Raw genomic sequence first — 18,367 nt, 5'->3', positions numbered from 1 at the left:
GTGAGGGCTATGTATTGTCACCTGGAGGCCCATGAAACAAGCTCCTTTTGAGAATTCCTCTGGAGGAACAAAAAAGTAACAGAGAAGTCATTATGAAATGCTCAGAAGTTTTTGTCCTAATGTTTTACTATCACTATCAGGTGTTTTCTCCTCACAATTTCTCCACTTTAAAACAGTGTATTTTAGATTTTCCGTGCTTTCCTATGAGGAAATGAAGGTAACAGAAGAGAAACTACTTTTGAAATGGCAAACCTTTTCCTCTTTACACCTGAATCAAACAAGAAACAGTGAATTATTTTTATAGTATTTTTATTGGAGGGGGGCACTCCCTCATGTATAGATACTGCAGATGGAGTATTTGTTTAATTTTCCAAGAAGTAAATAAGTAACACGTGGGGCAGTTGGATACTTGCAGCTATGACAGTTTTAGAAAGAAGGCCTGGGCTTTATCCAAGCTCATAAAAGATGGTGGTCATCAAAACTTCCCTACTGAGAACTATTAGCTTCAATGAGAGAACAGGCTGCTATTTTCATTTTACTATTTTATTCATTGACTAGCCGCTTAACCTCTGATAGTCTTTCAGCACTAAGTTAACTAAGGCTGTTCTTAGCTTAGTAGATTGACAACTAGTCAAGCCATTTGGAATTTGTTAGCGCTCATATTTAAAATAAATGAGATTCCCATGGAAAAGACACAAATCTGTCTTTTGTTGGTATTTGCGTGGTTTTGGATGCCTCTAAGTCTAAACTTTGCACTCCAGAAAGTCTCAGACCCAATTCTGACTACATTGTGCCACACAATGAGGTGTAATCCAAACACACCTATATACATAGTCCTAGATTTTTTTTTTAAACATTCCAGAGAAATCAGTTTTCATTAGGTCTGGGGAGGTCTCTGAATTTTCCTAAACTTCTACAGTGCTTTCCCCAGGTACTTTTTTTTTTTCTTTTATAACTTTTTAAAAATTTTATTTTATATATTTTACATCATTTTTCATTTTTCCACAATGTATACATTTTCGTATTGGTTATATTCCCCATATAATTCCCACCCCCCTTATTTTGTCTCCTTCCCTTCCCCTCCCCCGTAGTGTTTCTCTGGTTTATAGTTGCTTGTTTTCATTTTCACTGTATTATAATTAGTCTTTTTCCTGGTCCCTTATTTAGGTTTTTCTAAATTCCTGCTATGAGTGAGACCATCCAGTATTTTTCTTTTTCTTTCTGGCTTATTTCGCTGAGCATGACCCCTTCCAGCTCCATCCATGTTGCTGCAAATTGCATGAGTTTATCTTTTTGATTGCTGGGTCATATTCCATTGTGTATATGTACCACATCTTCTAGATTCCCAGTCCAGTCGGACCTGTTTTTCCACCATCAGAATCCAGAGGAACCCGCGAGGCGCACCCGACCCTGCCTCGGTGCCCCGAACTACAACTCCCAGAAGGCTCCGCGGCAGGGAGGCCACGTCCTTGCGTGCATCCCCGCTCTTTGCCCCGCGACGGCGACGCGCGAGGGCTGCGCCGGTGCCGGGCGCCGACTGCCAGTGGCCCTAGCCTCGTGCCGGCTGCTGTGGCCGCTTTCCTGCCCGGACTGGGGGCTTTCTATTCCCACTTTCACTTGGGTCCATCATGAAGCGTCTGGGGGCCGTGCAGCGGAAAGTGCCGTGTGCGTTTGTGACAGAGGTGAAGGAGGAGCCCTCCGCCAAACGGGAACATCAGGTACTGGCGAGCGCGGGGCCCGAGGGGACTTCCAGGGGCGCTGCTGCGTGGGGACCCCCGTGCAGGCGGGGAGCTCCGTGCAGATTTCGCCGGGGTGGTCTAGGGTAGAGGTCTTAGTATACCTGGCGCTCCAGCTTCTTGTACCTTATTTGAAAGGAACAGACTGCTAGAAGTTATTGATTGATTGATTGATTGATTGATTGCAGTTCAAACTTGGCCTGACTTGGAAATTGAAAAGCCACACTTTAATGTTCCTTCGCAGGTTGCCATCTTTTGGGTAGATTCCCAGAAGAAGTCACATCAACGCCGCAGTGCAAACTTCACCACTTTTCAAGAGTGTGGTGACAAAGTGGAGACTTTAGACTTGCTTTACCTGTTCTTCTTCTTTTTTTTTAAGATTTATTTAGGCACACAAGAGCTGGGGACAGGCCAGAGATGCGGGAGGTGAGAAGAGTCACCAGACAGAGTGGGAAACAGAACAGGCAGATCTACTGAAATACACTGCTTAGGGGAGCAGCGGGCAAGACAGGAGAGGTCTGCCGTGCCATGTGGGTAGCTCATTGGCCAGGGGATTGAACTCATGCTGCAGAGGCTGCGGACAGCTTCATAGGTTGTATCTTAACCCCTTGCGCCACCACCTGTAATAACCTGGGAATCGATGGCAGTGTTAGGTCACTCAAGAGCAGACCTCATGTATTGTTAGCTATCATTACCTAGTTAATTCTAATGTCAGCGTCTCTGATCTCAGCACCATGTGTTCCACACAGAAGACCCTTAGTTAATATTGGTGCCAGGAAAATGCTTTACTATATAGCAGAATCCTTGGCAGCAGAATCCCCAGTTGGGTTGGGACCAACTCATCTTACAAAACCAGCACACGCGTTAGTTACATCAGTCTTTCTGGCCTTCTTGTTTTCCAGATAAAAGACCTTTAGTGCTGATACTGCCTTGTTATTTCTCATCCCAGGCACATGGTAGGCACCGGATAAATATTTGTTGAATTGAAGAATGAACCTGGAGTCATCTCATGCCAGTTTTCCATTCACCTTGACACTGTTTACCTTATTCCGTCTGGTCTTTTTAGCCACCACTGCCATCACTGTTACAGTTTTAATATTTTATGCCTTACTTATTGAATTACCTAATTCTTCTTCTTGCCTCCCAGAATGATCATCATTATGTTTTTTTCCTAATCAAAACCCACAGTAACTACTAACTGCCTGTGTAGCAGTGCTTGCTAACAAAACTAATCTACATGAAATATTGTCATCTTGAAGAGTGGTTCTCTCTGGCTATGATTCCCAACTTTGTGTGTTGAGGTTGGGAATAGTTTTTAAATGTACCCTCTACGAGGAAAAATAAGCCTCTTCTCATCACACTCTGCAGTTAAGAAGAGCTTAAAGTATTGTTTTTGGCATAACGTCCAAACCCTTAGCTGTCATTTAAAGCTTCCCATTTATCAGTTCCAGTCTACTCTCTAACCTCACTTAAAGTGAAGTGAAGTCTGTTTAAGAAAAATCGGTTGCATTCTGTTAACATCCCATGTGCAATCCTGTCAAGTTTTTGCTTAGACTATGCACTTTGCCTGGATCACATCCAGAAGTTTTAATTTTTTGAATGAGAGTTTCACTGTGAAGACTTTGATCACTTTAGTTTTCCCAGTGATTTACCTCAGAAATAGTGGAGGACCACTCAACTTACATACACTATTACTTTTTATTTACATATGCCTTGTTTTTCCAGTTACAGTTTAAAGTCTGAAATGACAGGTAGAAAAGGAGAATTTTGTATTCCCTTGTTATCTTATGTTGTCCGTTGGACATGCTGATAAGACTTTTCATAAATTTAACTACACACACAAAAAACATACTCATACACATTACTTTTGGATCATACCTTCATGGTTCTACCAATATCGGTTAAATTCATAAAATCCTATATGAAAGTACTCATTCAGTACCAGGAAATGGCTAATTTCCTAAGTTTCCTTTTCTCTAAAATAGTACTTCCACTTATTAGTCTTAAAACTATAGAAAACAGTATAATGTTTGTATTGTACAGTGTTTTTTCACGTGATGTAAGGGGAGAACCCTAAATATGCAAACGATTTACTACTGATAATGCTGAAAGGGTCTCCATTTGTTTTTCTCCTTAGTCCTTATGGTACTTAACATTATATTGTGCATTTTTTCACTGTTGTTTCCCTCATTGAAACGAAAGTTCCTCCAAAGGCAGGTACTATTTTGTTCACCTGTTTTTTGGTGCCAAGGACAATGCTTAGCCCATAGGCGGCATTTAGAAATTAGTTGTGAATTAAATGAGTAAATTCACTGAAGATGTGTGCTGGGGAGACAGAGTTGCATAAGGCATGGTTCCTGGTGTCAGTCTTACTATGGTGGAAAAGCAGGTATTGCTGTGATAGCCTGGAAAGGAGGGGGTGGTTCATGAAACATCCCTGGAAGAAATATTTTTAAGTTGTCTTGAAGGAGATCAGCCCTTAGAACTAGTGAAGTTTAGAATATTCTAGGTGAGTGTGTGTAAAAGTGTAGAGGCTGTGTATCTTAAACCAGTTTTCTCTCTCTTTTTTAAGCTGTTTAAAGTTTTGGCAACTGAAACTATAAGTCACAAGGCATTAGATGCAGATATATACAATGCAATACCAACAGAAAAAGTGGATGGAACATGTTGTTATGTTACTACCTACAAAGGTAAAATCAAACTATACTACAAATACTATCTTTCTAAACACTTTATAAACTATATATCAGAAATGGGCATTTATTCTTCATAAGCCCTTGAGAACCTATGTAAAATAGCAAAACCACACTCCTTACAGTTATTTAGTGAATCATGATATCTATCTTTTTGGGGAGTAGAGGAAGGTAACTAATATTAATTTAAAGGCCAGATAGTATGGTAAATACTTTATACTTGTTATCTCCAACTTGCACATTAAGCTTTTGCTTTTTATAGATACGGAAATTGAGGATCAGAGAACTTAACTAATTTGTCTAATGCTTTGTATTCATGAATGGCTAAACTGGTAATTCACTGGGTTTGTTGTCTGATACTAAGGCTTGTTCTTACTACACTGTTACCAGTGCTGATCCCTAGTTTTTATTACTGTTGACAATGCCTTTATTTCATCTAATGTACTTTAAAAGTTAGAAACTCAAATAGAAATTGTCAACTGTACATCTGTGTTAAGTGGGAAATTTGCATTGAAAAGAGAGAAATGATCTTTGACTTCTTCTGCATGGTGAAATTACTTTTTAATTCCAGCAAGAGAAACAGAATAGTTAAACACAACTCAGACACATTCTAGGTATGAAGAAATCTCTTTTGACATGTGTCTTTTCATTTTGAATGGTGATAAAAATACATAAGATTTGCCATCTCAACCATTTTTAAATGTATAGTTCAGTACTACATATGGTTCACATTGTTGTGCTGTCACCACCATCTGTCTTTAGAATATTTCATCTTGAAAAACTGAAACTCTATACTTATTAAACAAAGCACCATTTCTACCCCCTCCAGCCCTTGGCAACCACTGTTCTACTTTGCCTCAATGATTTCGCTTACTCTTGGTGTTTCATAGTAAGTCAAATAATGCAATATTTGTTATTTTTTTTGACTGGCTTTTGTTACTTAGTATAATGCCCTCAAGGTTTATCCCTGTGTTGTAATGCATGCCAGAGTTTTCTTCCTCTTTAAGGAATATTATTTCATTGAGTAACATTTCATTGTGTCTGTGTGTTTTGTTTATCCATTCATCCATCAGTGTACCCTGGAGTTGCTTCTACTTTTTGGTTAGTATGAACAAAGCCACTGTGAACATAATATACAAATATCTCTTGAAGATGTTGCTTTCATTTCTTTTGGGTATATATTCAGAAGTGGAATTGTTGGGTCATATTGTAATTCTTTATCTTTTTTTTTTAAGATTTATTATTTTATGCATACAAGAGCTGGGGTGCAGGCCAGCGGTGGGGGGTGGGTAAGAGGATTCACTAGAGACAGAGTGGGGAGAACAGGCGAATTGAGTGATATACACTGCTGAGGGGAGCAGCGGGCTAAACAGAAGAGCTCTGCTGCACGGTGTGGGTCAGCTCTCTGGCGGGGTATCAAAGTTGTGCTACAGTGGCTGCCTATAGCTTCATAGTGCTGAGATTTAACTCCCTGTGCCACCAGGGAAGCCCCATATGGTAATTCTATTTTTGATTTTTTGAGGAACTGCCATACTGGTTGCCATAACATCTTTACCAATTATAATCATACCAACAGTTCACAAGTGTTCCATTTTCTTCACATCCTCATCAACAATTTTTTATAGTAGCCATCTTAATGGGTATAAATGAAATGCATTTTTAATGTTTACTAAGAACAAAAGGTCGTTCAACCAGAAATGACAATATAATTTTAATCAATTCTGCAGTTTATTGGGATAGTTAATAATAATGTATGAACCAAACTGTGATTAGTAATTTTATCTTTGATGTCTGTATATATTTGAGGGAACTATAAAAAGTTTTCCTGACTTTCATTTATATTAAGAAACTTTAGTGTACATCATTGTGTGATTATGTACAGTGGTGGCAGTTAAACAAGGTTGGAGTGCTAAAGAAAACTCATAGAACCCCAAAAGACAATGCTTAGAAAATCTATGTTTATTACAGGTGAAGGAGGATACACATTAGAGCACGGGCATTAAAAGTAAGGCTGTACATCACAGTCAAAGACGATTTCATAGCAGAGGGTCTGGAGGGGCCAGGTGAAAGTTCCTATTTCTCCCAGTCACTCCCCAAGCCCTGGCAAGACACACTTTCTTAAGCCACTTGGAAGGAGGTTATCCAAAATGGAGTCTCAATTGGGGATTTTTATGTTTTGCTGGGCAGGAAGGTATCTTTTTACTAACTAACTGAACTCAATAGCAGAACCCTCCAGGAGTCTTCAAATCATAGGCGATGCAGCTATCTCACTATTATCAATAAAGAATGCTAACACACTGCCCTGAAACTCCTGAGAGCCATGATTATAAAACATGACTATTAATCCGTGGTTCATGCCTTGCTTGATCAAGTGTCAAAACTATGTAAAACAACTAGCTCTTTGGGAATTAACATTTCAGCACACAGTTACAATGTTTCAGAAACAATTTGATCCTGTCTCCTTTTAGTATAGAGGTAGCTTCAGTTTCTCACAAATGCTGTGTACTAATAAAATATGGCTAATGAATGGCCTTATAAATTGACCACATAGTTACTTTTTAATCTCATCATCATTCTTTAACCAAAGACTTAAGTCTTCTTATAACATCAGATAGCATGGCACATTTTCCTTTTTCTTGTAGGGTTGTTTCTCTTTTAAGCAAGATGACCCTATTGCTTTTTGAAAAATTTTATTTTGAAGTGTCTTTCAAGATAACTTTTATTGTTAACCTTTTATATTTTTTCTTTTATTACTGTTTCCTTAGGTCAGCCATACCTTTGGGCTCGGCTGGATAGGAAACCTAACAAAATAGCTGAGAAAAGATTTAAAAATTTTCTCCATTCAAAACAGAAATCAAACGGTTAGTGGGTCTTTTCTCTTCTGGCTTTCCATGATTTAAATAACTGAAATTTGTGCTTATTGCTTGCTCTGGTATTTCTGTATATATTAGATCCTTCTGTATATAACTATCAGTATAGTATAAAGAACAAAAGATCCATTCAATCAAAAAGTACAGAATTTAATTTGGTTCTTTATTGTATTTACCTGTATAATACAGAATTTAAGTCAAATTTATGTCAACAGTTTATACCAAAAATGTTTCATGTCAAGAATGCCCTTCTGTACATTTTGTTTGCCTAAAAGACAAATGTGTAATTTTCTAAATCAGGTACAAATCTTAAAGAATTATTAGTATTTTTAATTTCTATATTAAAATGTTTTTAAATTTAAGTATATACACATACTCATCATTGTATATCTACTTACTCAAATATATATTCCTTATTTATAGTATATTAAAAATTCATAAATATATATGTACTATGAAATTTTAGCTACTTGAAACTCTTCCGCTATTTACAAATGGTGGTGTGTTCACACTGGTGTGGTGAAGAGTAGATTTGGACTCTTGGTGATGACCTTAATAGTCATACGCACAGGTAGTTTTCAATTATGAACCCCTAAAACTTATAGCTATAATGCAGTGTTACTTCAACAGAAAAAAATTTGTTTTGAAAAATTTAGAAGTGTTCGTACACTAACCCTGGGAAGTATTATTACCTTGTGGTAATAGTAAATGGTGATATTAGCTGTTTCGACTTTGAATTTTATTTAGTATTTTATTTTTTTAAAGAATTGTCACATACAAGAATATCTATTTTAGAATTTTTTTGGAATGTTGAAGAGGACTTCAAACCTGTTCCAGACTGTTGGATACCAGCAAAGGAAATAGAACATTTAAATGGAAATCCAGTGCCTGATGAAAATGGACACATTCCAGGTATCATGAAGTGTCTCCATAAATGTGTTTTACTAGTATAAGGACAATTGATCCATTCACTCAGCAGTGCAGAATTTAATTTTAAATGGTCCTTATACTATTTGTCTCTTTAAGCACAATTTCAAATTTATATTAAGTATAATAGTTTATCACAAAAGTTTTTCATATCAAGAAATGTCATCTTGGTTTTAGAATCTTTTCTATGTTGGATAGTTTACTATCTCTTTGTAGCCTGTGAAGTATCAAGTGGGAAGATCCTTAGAATTGTGATGTCAGGACAGACTATGTGATTGATCTAATCTGAAAGAAGATATTAAATCTTTATTTTTTTAGATTGGGGATAACAAAGGTATGTGTGTACTTTTCTTGTGTGTGTGAAGCTCCCAGAAGAATATCTAATAAAGTAAGGGGATATAGGTATTTCACAAGTAGTTTTTCTGGAAATGTGAAGAATTTTGCAAAAATATACAGAGTGGGAAGAAGATACTCCAGATTAAGATGCACTTTAGCAGATAAGTCCTATGGTCTGCACAGTACTCTAAGGTTCTAATAATGCAGTAATGAAAATCAGCACTCTTATCTTTGATGATCTTTTTGACAGTAAGGGAAATCTACCAATAATAGGATGAGTTAAAAACTAAAAGGATAAAATATGAAGGGTATAGTTAGATAAAATAGAAAAATTCCTGGTTCAACCTGGGGTCATATCTTAAAGGACTTTGTATTCCGTTTCAAGGAGTTTGATTTCATCTTGAAGATGATTAACGTGAATACAGGTAAACTAAGTTTAAGTTTTTGAAACAGAACTATAATAAAAGTGGGGTGGTTTTGATTGGAAGACTAGTAGACTAGCAAGAAGGTTAGTAATGTAATCTGGGTGAGTACTAAAGGCCAAAGATATGATGGCCATGATGGCATAGATGCCCAAGCTTGTCTTTTTTTTTTTTTTTTTTTTTGCGCCAAAGAATTCTCCACAATGAGGAAGCCTATTCTGGTGACAGGAGTTAGAGAGTAGCGGTAACATTTAATAAATAATAGAAGTAGTAAACTGTTCAGGAAATATTGGAAAGATAAAATAAATTGTGGAACATTTACTACTTTAGTCTTGCAACTAAAGAGAAAGTACAGAGAAAGTTTAATTTTAAAACGTTTTAAAGGTGTGTTAGAATGATGTTCAGTTCTTATTGAAAAGGTGAGTTTTCTATTAAGAGAATAAGTGCTCTGTAGTGAATATCACAGTTCAATTCCTCAGCAGCATCAAAAGTGAAACTTTATCATTAAAAAAGGATTAAAATGGTTAACTGTTTCACTGATTTTTAACAGTGATTGTTTGTGTATGTGGAAAATTTACCCTAAAAATAAAAATCACAGCAAAGTCTCAATCCAAAAAAAAAAAAACGACGTTTAAGTAAAATTTTTTTCCTTTAATTGATAGGTTGGGTGCCAGTAGAGAAAAGCAACAAACAGTATTGTTGGCATTCGTCTGTAGTTAATTATGAATGTGAAATTGCCTTGGTACTGAAGCTTCATCCTGATGATCCTGGTCTTTTGGAAATTAGTGCAGTGCCACTATCAGATCTCCTAGAACAAACACTGGAGCTAATAGGAACAAATATTAATGGAAATCCATATGGTGAGTAAGCCCTTTTTTCCTGTTCATTTTCGTAACACCCATTTGTAAAGAGAACTTCTTAGGTTCAACTTAAAATCTACACTAAAGCAGTGAGTAGCAAATTTGAGGTCTAGCCACTTTTATTAACTATGTCCATGGAGTAATTTGTCCATGACTTTTAAATACTTGGCTCTTTAATATTGATTGAAAAATTTCATTTTAGTGTCCCATTCATTTTTCCTGTAATAACATTATAAAAATATTAAAAGTAATTACTAACATAACTTTTAATTGCTTTTTAAAATTTAGGTGAAGGAGTTCATTGAAAATAATGACATCTTTTCATGGCTTGGTATATAGTTTAATATTAATTAATAGCTAAGTGTAATATACTAATAATAAAGAATTAGCAATGAATAGCATATCCATTATCAAAATACATACCATGATGAATTGAGTACAAGCATTGAGGTCACTATGGAGTATATTTTTGACAGTGTGATGAAGATAGACCCAAAGACATTAAAGCTGGATAAGTGAAATCCTATATAAATATAGACTGATTGACCAGTGGAAAGAAGCTAAAGTAGTAATTATATAAGACTTAGCTCTTTGCAAACATAGATGATTCAGTGTGACTAATAGTTTGTAGCAGGGTTTAGTGAACTTTTTCTGTAAAAGACCACTATGATAGTAAGTACTTAGGCTATGTGAGCCATACCTCTGACACAGGCCATAGACAGTCCTTAAATGAATGAGTGTGGCTATGTTCCATTGCCACTATTCAAAAAAAACAAAAACAGGCATCTGGCTGGATTTGGCTTGTAAATTATAGTTTGTTGACCCCTGGTGTAGCATATTAAGGTGGAATTTGTATATAATGGGATTGAGTGAGAGCACTTGTATTTCTCTCTTCAAGGAAATCAACTAAATGTTTTGGTAAACAGTTTTAAAAGATTTTACTTGGAGAGATACATTTTCTTATTCTTTCTGAAACCTTTAGCTAATGGCAGCTTTTTTATCATTTAGGGTTAGGAACCAAGAAGTGTCCATTACATCTTCTTGTACCACATGGAGCATTTCAAATAAGAAATCTACCTACCTTGAGACACAGTGATCTATTGTCCTGGTTTGAAGGCTGCAGAGAGGGTAAAATTGAAGGAATAGTATGGCACTGCAATGATGGCTGCTTAATTAAGGTAATGGTGGAATATAGCTTGTGTAATTTATGTTTTATTGTCTTAAAGCACAGAAGTTTTACCAAAATACTTTTTATAAGTGGCAGTAATTCTGATTTGTAGATAAGGAAATTAAATTTCATCATTTCACCTGCCATCATTCTTTACATAATACAACTGTGTTTCCCAGTGTGTATGCTGTGGGGCATTGGTTCTGCTACATGTGCTTCAGAAGGAAACTGACTGCTGAGACTTCCTGTACTTAGTTTAATGTAGCATTTCCCAATCTTACTTGATAGAATTTGAAGAGTAAAGAGTGTCAAGATGACAGAATGAATTATTTCACATTTTGCGTCCTTTTCTATCCAGGCTTCTCTATGTGATTTGTTACAAGTACCTGAAATTTGCAATGTTCCAAACTGGACCTACCATATCAGCTCTTCTGCCTTCAATTTACTGAAACCATAGACTTGGAAAACAGTTTTAATCCCTTTTTTACCTTAGTTTAATCTGTTAATGGTTCTTGAAGATTAGGATCTATGGAATCTGTGTACCTTTCCTCATTTGGCTTTTAATTTTAATTTAAGCTAATATAATTGGTTTAATTTATGCTTGAATTATTTTACCCTTCTAAACATTATCTTTGTCTTATCCCTGTCCTGTCCATTATTCACAAATGAATGGAATGTTGCTTCCCTGCATATTATATTAAGATTTTTTTCTTTAGTGAGATTAGTGGTGTTAATTACTAAGATCGTTTAGTAATACTAAGATTTTTCATTATATGGTCCTGCTTGGCTTTCTAGAACTGCTTGCCACCCCCTTTCTCCCTAATATACCCACAATGTATATGTTCTAACTATACTCATATTCAATAAATAATTTTCATCAGGGCAAAAAAAATTGTTATGTGCCCTTTTGGACTGTCCATTTTTTCAACTGGCTGCCTTCTGTACTCATCAGCGGACTCTATTATTCATTAAATTTTAACGGAGCCCCTGGTTGATTCCTCGCATGTTTCAAGGTGCTAAAACAAAGTCAACAAAATAATGTGTCTGCCTTCGTGAGGCTCACTTTTTAGTGGGGAAGATAGATAGTAAACAAGTAAATACATATGTCAGGAGAATAGCTGTGGAAAAAAGGGTATGGTAAGTGAAGCTTTAAACAATGTGTGGCAAATGGTAGGGAATCTGATATATGTGGAAGTGAATGAAGACACGCAGACTAAAACTAATTCCCTATTTTTCTTTTTCAGGTCCATCGCCATCATCTTGGTTTATGCTGGCCAATTCCAGACCCTTATATGAATTCAAAGTCAGTTATTATTAACATGAACCTGAACAAACATGACTATGCCTTTGATACGAAATGTTTGTTTAGTCATTTTTCAAAAATAGATAATCAGAAATTTGGTAGGCTCAAAGATATAATACTTGAAGTATAAACTAGAAATGCAGTACAAACCAGATGTATTATTATACCTGAATCTTGAACATGCTGTGTTTAAGGTAAAAATATTCCTATTTACTGTTCAGATTCTGATGAATATATCTTCTAGCATTTGAAGAAATGAATTTCCCCATTGCAAATATCTCTTCCAAGTTTTATTTAGAATCTGCAAATGATTTTTAACTCCTGGACTTAAAAATGTACATAATAGTAAGCTCCCCAGCTTGTATAAAGGTTGGATTTTGTCCAGTATAACTGGGTTGTAATTTAAACAATTCAACCAACAATTTTGGATCATTCACTTTCAAAATTAAATGTTTTAAACTGAATCTTGTTAACAAAACATGTGGCTTAACCTCATAATGTATATATTACATATATATTTATGACTGTACTATCTCAAATCATTACATATAACCCCAATTTTAAATGTTAAAATTATTAAAATTTACATCTTTAAAAATTCAAAACATGAATGTACAGAAATTCACCACAGCTCAATAGTATTTGATAGTCATAACTCTAAAAGTCTTAAAAATATATACTTTTTTAATATGATAATTTTTATACAATTTTATTTACTACAAATTCCAATTATAAGAGTACAAGAATGTAGGTCAGAAACGTGCTTGATTTACAGATGGACTTTTAACTTACAAAGTTAAGAGTAAAACTGTAGTTGTAGGTGGCCTTTAATAAATGGGGAAATTAACAGGACTTTCCTCTTCATCTTCAAACTGTTCAGAAATAGCAATAGGACTAGTTAATTCAACCCCAAATTGTTCTGAAAGTTTTTTTAACTTCTCTTCTAAGAGAATATTTTTTTTCACTTCTTCTTTGTAATTATACTTCAGGTCTTCAATTTCTTCAAAAAATGAAGGATCAAAATTTTCCAGTTCTTTCTTCAGCTTCTTTATTTCCTCCTAATAAAAATACTATCTTTAAAAGGTGCATATAGGAATATAATACATTCTTTAGGTTTGAACTAAGGATACTTAATTAAAAGTGAGACAAAATAATGTGAATAGTCAAATATATTTATAAAGCAGAAACATTTTAATATTGTGTTAATAAGGTTTTACTGTACAGTGTATGTAAGTAACTTGTTACTGTCAAAGTATCTATTCTATAAGTTGTGTTGCAGGCTTTGACTGAAATGTTACAGCTTATAAATTGGGGGGTGGGATTTAATCTTTCTCCAAAAGCATGTCAGGTCTTCTCAATGAAGCAATCAAAAGGATTTAGCTATATCACTGAAGTTGTTTTCGTTGTCTTTGGTTTTGGGTACATTTATATTTTCTTCACAAATATCTGGTTTTTAATGGTCAACTTCTTTTAAACATAGCAACGATCAGGGCAGCGCTAGGATGCTGCCTTAGAGTAATACATCTGGTGGAAAGACAGTCTGATCTCTAACAACCATTTAGAACAACTGGGATCACTAGTTTATTCTCACATTCATGCTCTTTTGTTCATCTTACAGATTTTTAAAGATATAAAGCATAGCAAATACCTTTCTTTACGGTAACTATTCCCAAAAGAAATTTCAAGAGGAAATGAAAGACTTTATACTCAATGTGCTCCCAAATTTAAATAAAAACAATAAAAATCAGTTGTATTCAAGACAAAAAATAAATTCACCCTTTATTTTGTCTGATTTTTTTGGTATTTTTTTGTTTAATATTTTTACAGTTCTGTGAATATAATGAACTTCGCAGTATCAAGGTCAAACTTACGTTTGAAGGAAGTTTTAGGAGACATACTTAAAATTCAAATATGATCATCATAACAATAGTTTTTTAACAGCATGTTGAAATATTCCATAAAACATTTAAAAAACTGGGCCTTCCTGGTGGCTTGGGGTCAGTTCTTAGCACTCCTACTGCTAAGATCTATGCAGGGAGCTGACCCACATGTGGCACATTAGACCTCTCCTGTCTTGCACATTGCTCCCCTTAGCAGTGCATTTCAGTAAATCTGCTCCCCACTCTGTCTCTGGTGAATCCTCTCACCATCCCTTTCCCCCACACCTCTGGCCTACACCCCAGTTCTTATACACACACAAAAAAAAATTTTAAAATGTAATTAGATAAAATTAATTACCTTCAAATGCTGCTTTTCTAGAGCTGAGGTTTTGAGCTGTGTTTCTAGATCTTTTACCTTTTCTTTCAGTTGATCAGTATCTGCCAAAAATTATAAAAATTAGACAGCTTTTCCCCAATCAGTAAGTTTAAAAATGGGCAGAAGAGCTAAACAGGCACATCTTCAAAGACATACAGAGGAACAACAGGCATATGAAAAAACCTTAATCATCACTTAGGGAAATGCTCATCAAAACCACCTCACACCTGTGAGAATGGACATTTCTCAGAATATTAAAAATAGATATAGCATATAAGTGAAGTATCTGGTACAGTGCAGACAATGATAGCTTTTGATACAAGGCAGTAAGATGACTACATAGTAGAATATTTAAAAAGCTGTATGAAATAAAGATTTTTCAGATACCAACTGATCATCTCTTGGTATAGAATTTGGCATTTTATCAAACTATCAAAAATATATAGAATTGATCCTCATTATTTGCACTAGTTACATTCTGTAAGTCACCACAAACAATGAACTAGTAAAATCTGCACCTCTGCTCTTTGGTAAAACAGATTCACCCATACATCTCACGTAGATAGTAATCTTAAATCTTGGAAACAAACTGATAGATGCATTTTCTTTGTTTTACAAAGGAGAAAATTAAGTTCAGAAGTGTGAAGTGATGGATTAAAGCTCCATCCAACCAGAACTAGAGATTCTTGCCCTGTGCAGTTTGTCCCCTGCCATCCCCCATCTTGTCCTGTCTGTATGAAACAAGGAGGCAGAGCACAAAATATGATTACTGATTTTGGAATTACCAGTACATTTTATGAGAGGTAAATTGCAAATATAGAAACTGCAAATAAGGATCAATCATTGTGTGGGTATGTGTATACATACACACTACAAATATGTACATGTGCATACATACACACATAGGAATAGAGGAATGATTAGTAATCACTTCTGAGTGGAAATGGAAGAGAGTAGAATGACTTACTATAAAACTTGGGTTACAGTGGACTATGTATGGTAGAGGACTATGGGTAAGTGTGGTAAGTGAGCTATAATTTACATCTGAAGATATGTGAACCTGTACCTCTAGATCATGTACAATGTGTAAACCAATGTTACCGCAACAAAAAAGACAATGCAATTTAAAAAAAAATGAGTTAGTTAACATGCTATACATATGAGAAAATGTATTACCAGGTATGGTACCATCAGCTCCACTTTGGTTTTTGTTAACTTCTAACTGATGAATTAATTCTGCCTTTTCTTTTGCCAGCTGACTGTTAGCCAATCTAGAACAAAATAATAATGTGTTAAAAAATGGGCATTTTTTTTATGAACAGTGTGCTTGTACAGTGCTCAGAACTTTCTGATATTTATAATGGTAACATTCATATTTCCTCACTGCTACAATGTTCCAATTCTCAGAGATCACAGACTTGAAATTCATTCTTTTTTAAGAATTTGACTTGATTATCACTTTCAATGGTGGTTTTCCTATTAGATGACCTCATGAGAGGTAAGTTACATACAGTGTTAGATGTAAATAATTTTTTTCACAGTATTTGCCTGAAGCTAAGGTTTAATATAGTCTATGCTATAAGAAAAGTTTAAACCAAATTACAAACTTGGCACCTATATTAAGATTTGGTTTATTCTTTTTGGTTTACCTTTCAGTATTCATTATATATATAAAAGAGAAATAGAAGGCTATAATGAGGCTTATAAGCTTTTCTGTATACATTATGTAAAAGAGCAACAGAAGGATATAAATGAACTTATAAGCCTATTTGGCAGTAAGGTTGGAAATCCTCATCTGTAGATACAGTAACCTGGTTATATTAAAAGATAATAAAAAGAAAAGGAAAAAAGTCGTATGAACATAAAATGTACCTAAGAACTTTAAGCTCCCGGTGGAGGCCTTGCTCTGTCTCAGCACCTTCAGGAACATGTTTGAGAATCTCAATCTTTGGGCACAATGAAAAGGTAAAAGACAGTTTGACAAGGGAATAAGAGGTTTTTAAAAAATGTACATTTTTAAAGCATAATATTAAAAGCTGGTTTTCAATAGCAAACATGAGCACATTTCAGTGGTTTTTACTCCATGTTCATTCAACATTTATTGAGTACTGCCTGCCAGGCACTGTTCTAGGCACAGAGGATATATTACAGTGAAAAAAAAAAAATATGCAAAATCCCTCCCAGCTTGTTCCTTATGGTCCTTATATTTCTAGGAGAATACAACAATGAGCGTGTGATCTACAGTGTCAGCGAAGGGAAGGACCATCAAGAAAAACAAGAGGATGCAGTGATGAAGAGGCTTCCGGGAAAGCCTAAAGAGCCTCCATTTAAGTAGAGACATGAAGGAAGTGGGGGAGCTCTGAGAATATTAGTATTCTAAGCAAGGGAAACAAGGGCAAGGCCCTGAAGCTCGAAAGTGTTTGATTTGTTAAAGGACTGGAAAAAGGTCTGTGTGGTCAGAATACTGTGAGTGAGGGAAAGTGGTTATGATGAGGCGAGAGAGAATGTCAGCTGTGTAGGTCCTGAGGGAATCTGAGATTTTTTTCCCCTGGAATGGTGGGGAATGATTGGAAAATGATAAGGATGGAACTGCTATGATTTGCTTTATGCTTTAAAAGATTCTTGGCAACTGTGGGAAATAAATCAGAAATGGGGAGAGGATGAAACAAGGCAAGAGTAGAAGCAGGTGCACCAGTTAGGAAATTACTGCAATAGTTCAAGAGTGAGAGAGTAGCTCAGACTAGACTGCTTCTGTGAAGGCGCTGAGACATTGGCAGATTTGGGGAAAACAGAGTTGACATAATTTAATGATGAAAAAGATGTCAGGTATGAGAACAAAAATCAACAGTGATCCAAGGTTTTTGGCTGAAACAAATGGGTGAATGTTAGTGCCGTTTATTCAGGTGGGGTTTCCAGGGACTGCAGCAGTTGACCAAAAGCTTATTTTTATCTACAGGAGACAACACCAAGGGGTATAATGTGTTATTTTATCAAATGAAATACTATATGACTTGCCTGTTGCTCAAGGTCTTCGGTGTATTTTTTAACTTTTTGTTCCCGCTCTGTTGCTTCTTTCACAAGTTGTTTAAGATCAGCAAGGCTTTGGGTTTTTTTGGCAATATCAGTTTCCAATTCTTTCAACTTGGTTTCATACATTCTAAAAGTGTGAAGAAAAAGATGGTGTAGACAGGAAAAATATTTTTTCTCACATTTAAAAGCCCATTCAAGTTATTGCTCTAAAAATAATAATATACTGTTTCTTCTAGTCAAATATTTTGCAAAGTAGGTCTTTTAGAAATACATCTAACATAAAGCAGAGAGCCTGGTGTATAGTAGGTACTAAGTATCCGCAGAATAAATACATGTGAATGTAACACAAAACTCAGTGTATACATGATAGAAACAAACGACAATCCAGATCAACTGATAAACTGCTTGTCTGAAAACTTTTGCTGGGGTTCCAAGCAGGAAATGAGAGAAACCCCCTCGTCTACTTTCTACTATTATAAATGTTATTTCACTTAACCCCACACACTGAAGAATCAGGCGAGGATTTATTTAAAAAAAAAAAAAAAAAAAAAAACTCCACCTAGGGAAGAGTTGAACCACCATCTATGAACATACGATGTATGTGCAAACACGAGCCCCCTCTGACACGCTCAGAAGACTGGCAGATGGCGAGTAACACCCAATCACCAAAACGCCTTTGGCTCTCCTTTGCCCTCCTTTTCCTTTAAAGTCCTCTTACACCCCTCACTCAGGGGGAGAATCTAAAAAATTTCAAATTCTTTGTCTC

The 18,367-nt window shown here is 35.5% G+C and overlaps 2 protein-coding genes across 2 annotated transcripts in view; one reads left to right on the top strand and one right to left on the bottom strand.

Annotated features, from left to right (window-relative positions):
* Positions 1–1,628: 1,628 nt before the first annotated feature.
* RLIG1 (RNA 5'-phosphate and 3'-OH ligase 1) lies at positions 1,629–12,445 on the top strand (the record flags this gene model as incomplete). The annotated part of the gene is made up of 7 exons (XM_084255343.1): positions 1,629–1,718; positions 4,309–4,426; positions 7,195–7,290; positions 8,095–8,211; positions 9,647–9,844; positions 10,853–11,022; positions 12,257–12,445. 7 exons carry the CDS (start codon positions 1,629–1,631, stop codon positions 12,443–12,445), a joined length of 978 nt encoding a protein of 325 aa, XP_084111469.1.
* A 697-nt stretch (positions 12,446–13,142) lies between these two features.
* Positions 13,143–18,367, bottom strand: part of CEP290 (centrosomal protein 290) — a gene marked incomplete at both ends in the record, with an annotated part of 70,595 nt that continues 65,370 nt past the window's right edge. The window contains 5 exons of the mRNA XM_084256460.1: positions 13,143–13,373; positions 14,554–14,633; positions 15,748–15,842; positions 16,444–16,517; positions 17,587–17,728. Coding sequence (XP_084112586.1) covers positions 13,143–13,373; positions 14,554–14,633; positions 15,748–15,842; positions 16,444–16,517; positions 17,587–17,728 — 622 coding nt within the window. The remainder of the gene's footprint in view (positions 13,374–14,553; positions 14,634–15,747; positions 15,843–16,443; positions 16,518–17,586; positions 17,729–18,367) is intronic.

The sequence above is a fragment of the Talpa europaea genome (assembly GCF_964194135.1).
Source record: "Talpa europaea genome assembly, chromosome: 15".
NCBI classification, from domain to species: domain Eukaryota; kingdom Metazoa; phylum Chordata; class Mammalia; order Eulipotyphla; family Talpidae; genus Talpa; species Talpa europaea.
Note: the sequence above shows the minus strand (reverse complement) of the source record. Positions and strands in the feature narration are given on the sequence as shown.